The sequence below is a fragment of the Vulpes vulpes genome, chromosome X (genome assembly GCF_048418805.1).
Source record: "Vulpes vulpes isolate BD-2025 chromosome X, VulVul3, whole genome shotgun sequence".
NCBI classification, from domain to species: Eukaryota; Metazoa; Chordata; class Mammalia; order Carnivora; family Canidae; genus Vulpes; species Vulpes vulpes.
In genome coordinates, this window is record NC_132796.1 from 33,506,725 (window position 1) to 33,514,097 (window position 7,373).

The 7,373-nt window shown below is 53.3% G+C and overlaps 1 protein-coding gene across 2 annotated transcripts; it reads left to right on the plus strand.

The window, feature by feature from the left end:
• Window positions 1-4,465: 4,465 nt before the first annotated feature.
• On the plus strand, window positions 4,466-6,796 carry MID1IP1 (MID1 interacting protein 1). 2 transcript variants are annotated; one of them, XM_072744788.1, is made up of 2 exons: window positions 4,466-4,859; window positions 5,002-6,796. In XM_072744788.1, the coding sequence occupies exon 2, from the start codon at window positions 5,273-5,275 to the stop codon at window positions 5,822-5,824; it is 552 nt and encodes a 183-aa protein (XP_072600889.1). In that variant the 5' UTR covers window positions 4,466-4,859; window positions 5,002-5,272; the 3' UTR covers window positions 5,825-6,796. The 2 variants fall into 2 exon arrangements, with proteins under 2 accessions (XP_072600889.1, XP_072600888.1); XM_072744787.1 differs by having other exon boundaries at window positions 4,483-4,738.
• The last annotated feature ends 577 nt before the right edge of the window (window positions 6,797-7,373 follow it).

The window sequence follows — 7,373 nt, forward strand, 5'->3', positions numbered from 1 at the left end:
TGTAGTCAAGAAAAAAATTTTATGTAGGCTAGATGATTGTACAATTAACATGATTCATAGCTAGCTGAAACAACATACGCCAAAAGGTGCTAATTAATGGACTGATATCAAGCTGAAGGAGCTTTCCAAATGTTCCACAGCACTTTGCCCTTTACCGAGTGCTGCCTTTTGCCTATTATCAATAATGTGGATGAATAAATAGAATAGTTATCAAATGTATGGGAAAGATCTGAATACATTAGAGCAAAAAATTAGGACCTAAACTATGAGCCAAACCTAATGAGATAAAGTTTAAGTAAAATACATATAAAATTCTGTGCTTTGGTCCAGAAAGATCTGCCCTGCTCAAGAAAGGGATACACAAAATTTTGTTAACCGGCAGCATATGGATGTAGCTATTAAAAGAAGGCCATTAAATGTTGGGTGGCATTGTAAGAAAATAGGTATTTGTTGGATAGTGTAGAAGGAATATTAGTTCTGGCAGCAGAAAACTGGGCCAAGTCCCAGTCCTGCTACTTTGGTCACTTAGACTCTCTGATCCTTACTTTCTTCTCAGGATTGTTGTGAGGTTCAAATGCATTAACATGTCTAGGTTCCAAGCTTTCGTGTGCAATAGATATGACCTGGAAAGTTACCATTGACAATAAAATAGATGGCCATGCTACTTCTGTTTAGTCCTAGGAAAGGTGGTGCTTGGAATGAATTCCAGGTGCCACACTTACAAACAACCTAGAGCTACTTCCAAAGACTGACCAGGATGGATGAGCACCTCAAAAGAGAACCTCAAGAACCATTGTGGCAACTGAGGACAAATGGCAGAAAGAAGAGTGGATTTAAAGGAGACCCATGTACCTTCACATACCGGATGGCATGCTGCATGGCCTCCATGAGGGCTCCAAGGAGGGACAACTAGTACCGGAGGATGGAAATGACAAGAATGTGGGCCAGGGTGACCACTTGGTGGGGATGTTGTGAGCGATTTCATCGTAAGCGGATGGTTGGAGGACATGTCCTTGAGCAAGAGTCTGATTGTCATGTCTCTTGGACACTTTGCATGAAGTGCTTCTTTCTAAATTCTGCCTCAAAGCAATCCAGAATCTCCACTACCTTGGCTTGGGCTGGTTTCTGGCCTTACAATCCATTACACCACCTTCTCTCCAGCTCTGGGCTGAACCTCTGATTTCTCCAATCTGCCTTCTTGGACCAGTTGACTCTTGCTCTCTGTTTTAAGAATTTCTGGTCATTTAAAACGCCACCATTCCCTGCTGTCCAAAGGGCACAGTAGAAGGGGTAATTTGTGGACACTTTGTGGGAAATGAGCCAGCAACGCCTGATTTCCTGGTTGCTGAGGTTAGGAGGTAAAGTGTGACTTAGGAAAAAAATAAAAAAATAAAAAATAAAATGTGACTTAGGAACCGGAAGTTCAGAGCTCCGGAGTCTGAGCCGCGGACCAAGAAGGGGGGAGGGGGGAGGCGCGGGCGGCAGACCCCAGAGAAGGCTTTTTTTTTTTTTTTTTTTCCCCACACAAGGCTTTTAAGTGAGGCCTTAGCGTAGTGCGGAGGCAGCGCAGCCCAGGGGCGCTGGCCGGGAACCTGCTGGCCTCATTTAAGTACTCACAAAGTTCTTTGCTCACGGACGACCTGACTCCGTTCTCCGGAGGCAAAATGAAACCTGGGCAGGTGGCTCGGCATCTCCAGCCAGTTCCAGATCTCGATTTGGGTGAGCGCCTGAGGCAACCAGAGAGGCTGGCCACCTCGGTCCAGGCCAGAGCCCGCCGCTCCCCTCCCAACTGACCCCAGGGAACCATTTTTTTTTTCCAGCCGCGTGTGAGGGAAAATTGACCGCGCGCCAGTTGCCAGGGACGCGGCCGTCAGTTTGGCGCGGCCTGGGTGAAAGAGGACGCTGGGGGGAGGGGGCTGTGGCTTCTGACTGGCTGGGGCGCGGGGGCTTATTTGCATAATATTCTCAGGCGGCACTTGATTGGCTGAAGCTGGAGGGGCGGCGGTGGGGTGATTCCAAGGGCCCGGAGCCCTGGCCCGGGGACTTTTTGGTTCCGGAATTAGTCGGTGGGCGTGAGTTGTTGCGCTGGCACCCAGAAGCTGAGGAGGCCCGGGCTGGGAAGTTTTGCAGGCAGGTGCACGAGCCACCTCTGTCTTCTAGTATTTAAGACATGTGAAAGAACAGGGCCCGGAATCAAGAACTGGAGGATGGAGAGTGACCTCCAGACTAAAGGAAGAAAGGAAACGGATGGGGGGGGGGGCGGAGGGGAGGGAGTGGAAGCCAAAAGGAAGGCTTTAGGGGCTTTCTTCCAACCTGGGCCTTTTTGCTGGGATCCCTTTGCTAGATCACTTGGATTTCCGTTTTCTGTTAGTTATTACCACACCTTGTTGGAACTGGGACGAAGGGAAGACAAAAAGAGGCAGGATTCCAGCTTTTAATTAACTAAGTCTGAGTACCAAGTTTTCATCCAAAGCCATAAGTACTTAAAATATCTAGGGGATCTAAAATGGGGGACGGATATGTTTTAATTAATGAGAGGATCACCTACTGGAAACTGCATGTGTGTTTTCCCCTTGCAGTGCTCTTTGTGTCTCATTGGTTGTAAAGATTTAAAATCAACCTGTACTGTTTTTGTACTCTCCTGCTGCCTAAGCACTAGGGGAAAGGCTCTGTGGCTCATCATAGGCCACTTACACATTTTTAAAGTTTCTGACTCTTCACATAAACGCCTCTTGGCTATAATGAGGTCCTTCAGTAAGTACAATTAATCTTTGGAAAGTAGCTTCTACTTTACATAAATTTTACATTCACTATCTTATTTAACCTTAACCAAAATTGGGCATAGCCCATGGGAGAATCTCCATTTTATTGATGAGGGCACTGACTCTGGAAAAGTTTCTAAGTCTCCATGGGTGCAAATGGGAGGATGAGATCATCCTCATGCTTCAAATTTATATAGTGATGTTTTGCCCTTCATTTTTCCATTGATCCTCCCAAAGACTGATGGGGAGGGGAGGTAGCCCTATCCCACTTTTATCAGTAGAAAAACATGTGCTATAATCTGGCAGAGCTAAAAGGGCCTGGAAGTGGAGGTCTCCAGGCTAGGCTCTGCCTCCAGAGGTCACTGACTAGTGCCCTATTGTCAAAAGGTCAGTTCTCATTGTACCAAGTCTGACCGCTGTGGAAAAAATTTAAATGTACATTTTTAAAGTGAAAGGAAGAGGGAAAGAAATAATTGTCTTTATTAGGTGCCTCTCTCTTCTCTTGGCATTTTTTGTCCTGTGAGAAAACACTATATAGTAAAAGCATCCCTGAAAGGTTTTAGAGAAAAGTAATTTAAAATTAGAAACTCGAGTCCTGTTGAATTATCTGTAGGACTGTTGGAGAAGATGGGCCAGTGAAGGACATGACAAGGGAAGTGAGATGGTGAAACAAAAATAAATGAAAACGGGCCATGGTTTGGAGTCCCAAAGTGAAATTTAAGGTGCAATGCTCTTAAAAATTAAATTCAAAGATTGAGTAGATGGCTTAGGCCCTATTCAGTGATCCTGTGTTTTAAGGACTATCTTTGGAAAGGAACATTTCAAACTCCCTCCCCCACCACTACCACCCAAAAAATTATTGCATGCCTCCCCGCTTTTCTATTAAATGATGAAAGACACCCAACACCGGACCTACCATCACCCGCTCCTGGCCCTTTGGCAGCCGAAAGGCCACATGGCCAGGGCTCTCCAGCGTCTGAGTCCCTGGATTTGGATAAAAGTCAGGAATTGGGCTATTTCTCCCCACTGGCACATCTGATCTCTTGGGAAAACGTGCAGATCATCGGACGCACGGTGGATTGCTCTTCATCCCTGGCAGCAGCTGTTACAGAAAAGACTGGGAAAGACCCCGCCTGGACAGAGGCAAAAGCGTCTGGAGGCTCCCCTCCCCCAGCAGCTGGCCAAGGCCAGGGCCACGGCGGGAACACCACGCGTCCACGTGCACCAGGCATGCCCAGCCACCCTTCTTACATAAGAGCCCCCGAGATGGAGTTGCGGCGGCGGCTGGTCACTTTTCCCCGACGGCTAATAATAAACCAGGATCATAGTCGCTGGGCCGAGGCCACTATCGATTCGGGGTTGGGGGCTCAGTTTGCAACCAGGGCTGGGGCATTTCGGTCTGGCCCACTCCGGAAGCGTGCGCCAGGCCCACCCAGAGCAGCACACCAGCCGCCCTCCGCCGGCCGGGACGCCGGCACCTTTACCGGCGCAGGGTCCGGCCCTCCCCCAGCTGGCCCGCTCTGCTCGGGGGGCTGGCGGGGTGCGGCTGCTCCATCCCTGTGCCCTGCCCTGCCCTGCCCTGCCGTGCCCTGCCCCGCTCGGCCCGTCCCGGCCTGGCCACGGCGCCCTCCCTCCGCCCGGGTATCAGGCGAGAGGCGGAGCTGGCCCGGCGCGCCCCGCCCCCGCTGTAGAAGGGGCCAGGAGAGTGTTACTCGCGGTCATCCCGGCCCGGGCCTTTTATCTTGGCGCTGCCGGGGAGGCGGGAGGAGGAGACACCGGGGGTGGCCCTTGAGCGCCGGTGACACCTTTCCGGGGCTCTATAAATTGAGCACCTGGGATGGGTAGGGGGCCGACGCCACCCAGCCGCCCGCAGTCACAGTCCGGCCACTGACCGCAGCAGCGCCCGCAGGCAGCAGCCGCCAGCAGCGGGATCGCTGAGCCGCCCAGCAGCAGAGGCTCTCGAGGCGCAGCAGGAGGTGGGTGCCCCCGCCCCATCTCTGCCCGGTCAGCGTGGGCGCTGGGATTTCAGGCCTTTCCGAGGAAGACGGGGGTGGGGAGCACCCCTTCCTTCTCTCCGCGGCCTCGGCGGGCGACGAGGTGGGCTCGCGGGGCTGAGGGCTGGGCGGGGGGGCGGGGGGCGCCGTCCGGGGCGAGGCGGCACCGGGGAGGGCGCTGGGCGCGGGCGGGGCCGCCAGGCACCCTCGCCGGGTGAGTGATCTCTTTCGTTCCCGTCCCCCAGCCAGGCCAGGGCTCGACCCGCGGACCACGCGCCGCCATCGCGAGCTTCCGGGCGCCCAAGCTGCGAGCAGCCGTGCGTCCCGCAGGGCCGGGCTGCGAGCGAGACGAGAGTTGGAGAGGGCGGAGCAGGAGCCGGGAATCCCAGCGGCCCGGCTCGAGCCAGGCCCCCCCCGGCGCCGGCCTCGGAGAGCGCGTGAGCGCGGGCAGCCCGTCGCCCCAGCCGGCCACCCCGTGCCCCTGCGTCCCTGTGCCCCGGCGCCCGCGCGGCCACCATGATGCAGATCTGCGACACCTACAACCAGAAGCACTCGCTCTTTAACGCCATGAACCGCTTCATCGGCGCGGTGAACAACATGGACCAGACGGTGATGGTGCCCAGCCTGCTGCGCGACGTGCCCCTGGCCGAGCCCGGGCTGGACAACGACGTGGGCGTGGAGGTGGGCGGCAGTGGCGGCTGCCTGGAGGAGCGCACGCCCCCGGCCCCCGGCCCGGGCAGCGCCAACGGCGGCTTTTTCGCGCCCTCCCGGGACATGTACAGCCACTACGTGCTGCTCAAGTCCATCCGCAACGACATCGAGTGGGGGGTCCTGCACCAGCCGCCGCCGCCGGCGGGCAGCGAGGAGGGCAACGCCTGGAAGTCCAAGGACATCCTGGTGGACCTGAGCCACCTAGAGGGCGCGGAAGCCGGCGAGGAGGACCTGGAACAGCAGTTCCACTACCACCTGCGCGGGCTGCACACTGTGCTCTCCAAACTCACGCGGAAAGCCAACATCCTCACCAACAGATACAAGCAGGAGATCGGCTTCAGCAATTGGGGCCAGTGAGGCGGGACGCCCGCGGCTGCCCGGCGCCCTTCCCGGCCCCATCTCTCACCCTCTTTCTCTCAAAGCTGTTTTCTTTCCGGCTGTCGGGCGCAGATGGGCGGTGGGCAGACTGCAAAGTTAGGGGGGCTGTGTACGTGCAAGGCTGCCTGGAGGAAGGGGCCTCTTTGGGAAGAGGAGAGGCAAGTGATGATGGGAGTCAGGGTTGGGGGGCTCAAGGACCCCCCCTTTCTCTCCCGCGGGGGGGGGGAGGGCCTGTGTTCTACGTTGGTGGGAATGGGACTGGGCTGATGCCCTGCATTCAGCCTGTGCCTTTCTTGGAGTTTCTTTTCTGTTCTTTCCGGAGGAGATGAGTCGAGAAGGGGCCATGCCGGGCGCGGCGCTGGGTTGCCACACTTGGGAGCGCCACCCGGAGCTGGGCGCTGGGGAAGGCGGGGCACGCGGCCTGCTACCGCCCTGCCCTGCCGTTGGGCTGGTGGAGGCCTCAGCGTTGCTAGGATTGCATCAGTTTTCCTGTTTGCACTATTTCTTTTTGTAACAGTGGCCCTGTCTTAAAGTATTTCCAATCTCCTCCTTGCTCTGAAACTTCGTCGATTCCATTGTGATAAGCGCACAAACCGCACTGTCTGTCGGTAACCGGTACTACGAGATTAATGATTTTCTGTTACACTGTATAGTTGTCCTGTGGCACCCCTATACCCCAGCCCTTTCACGCCCTCCCCGCCCCCACCCCAGTATGTGGGAGCTGGCACCGTGCCAGCTTGTGCAAAGCTTGCCACTCAGCCAGTGAAAATAATAATGTTATTCTGAGAAAGTGGACTTATCCGAAATGGAACCAACTGACATTCTATCCGTGGTGTACATAGAATGATGAAGGGTTCCACTGTTGTCATATGTCTTAAATTTATTTAAAACTTTTTTTAATCCAGATGTAGACTATATTCTAAAATAAAAAAAGCAGATGTGTTAACGAAACTTGACAAAAGTTTTTTGTTTTTTAATCAGCCCATGAATGGCCTAGCTAAGTGACATAGAAATAAATTCAATTGTTTTTAAGCAAAAGAAAATGTTATTTCCTCTCTGGTATTTCACAGAGGTGGATAATCATCTCCATAAGGATCCGGTTTTGTTGGGAGGTAGTTACCAATGAGATGTGCTTCCAAGCTTTGTATCTGTAAGTGAGTACCCAGTAGGTAGGCCCATATACCCTCGAAAGAAAGTTCATAGATCCCCAAAGTTGTCTGGGAAAGTACATATAGTTTTCAACCACCTTGGCCAGCTTTTTCCAGTGCTTGATTAACATTTTGAACTTTTTAAGAAGCCTGAGCACAAACTGAACTTTTTTTTTTTGAAGCAGAAAACTCACTTCAGAGGCAGCAATTTCACTTGCCTACTGAGAAGTGAAAAATCAGAAAAACAGCAGCTAACACTAGTACACACACCTTGTACGTCTTTACTTACAAGGCTTTTAGGTCGATCTTAGGAGATAACTGAAATGCAGTAGAACAAGGGCAAGGGCCTGCCTGTCACTAGTTTCCAGGGAAGTTCCAAG

Coding starts and splice junctions, on each gene's coding strand:
- MID1IP1 (XM_072744788.1), top strand. CDS start 5,273: ATGATGCAGATCTGCGACACCTACAACCAGAAGCACTCGCTCTTTAAC.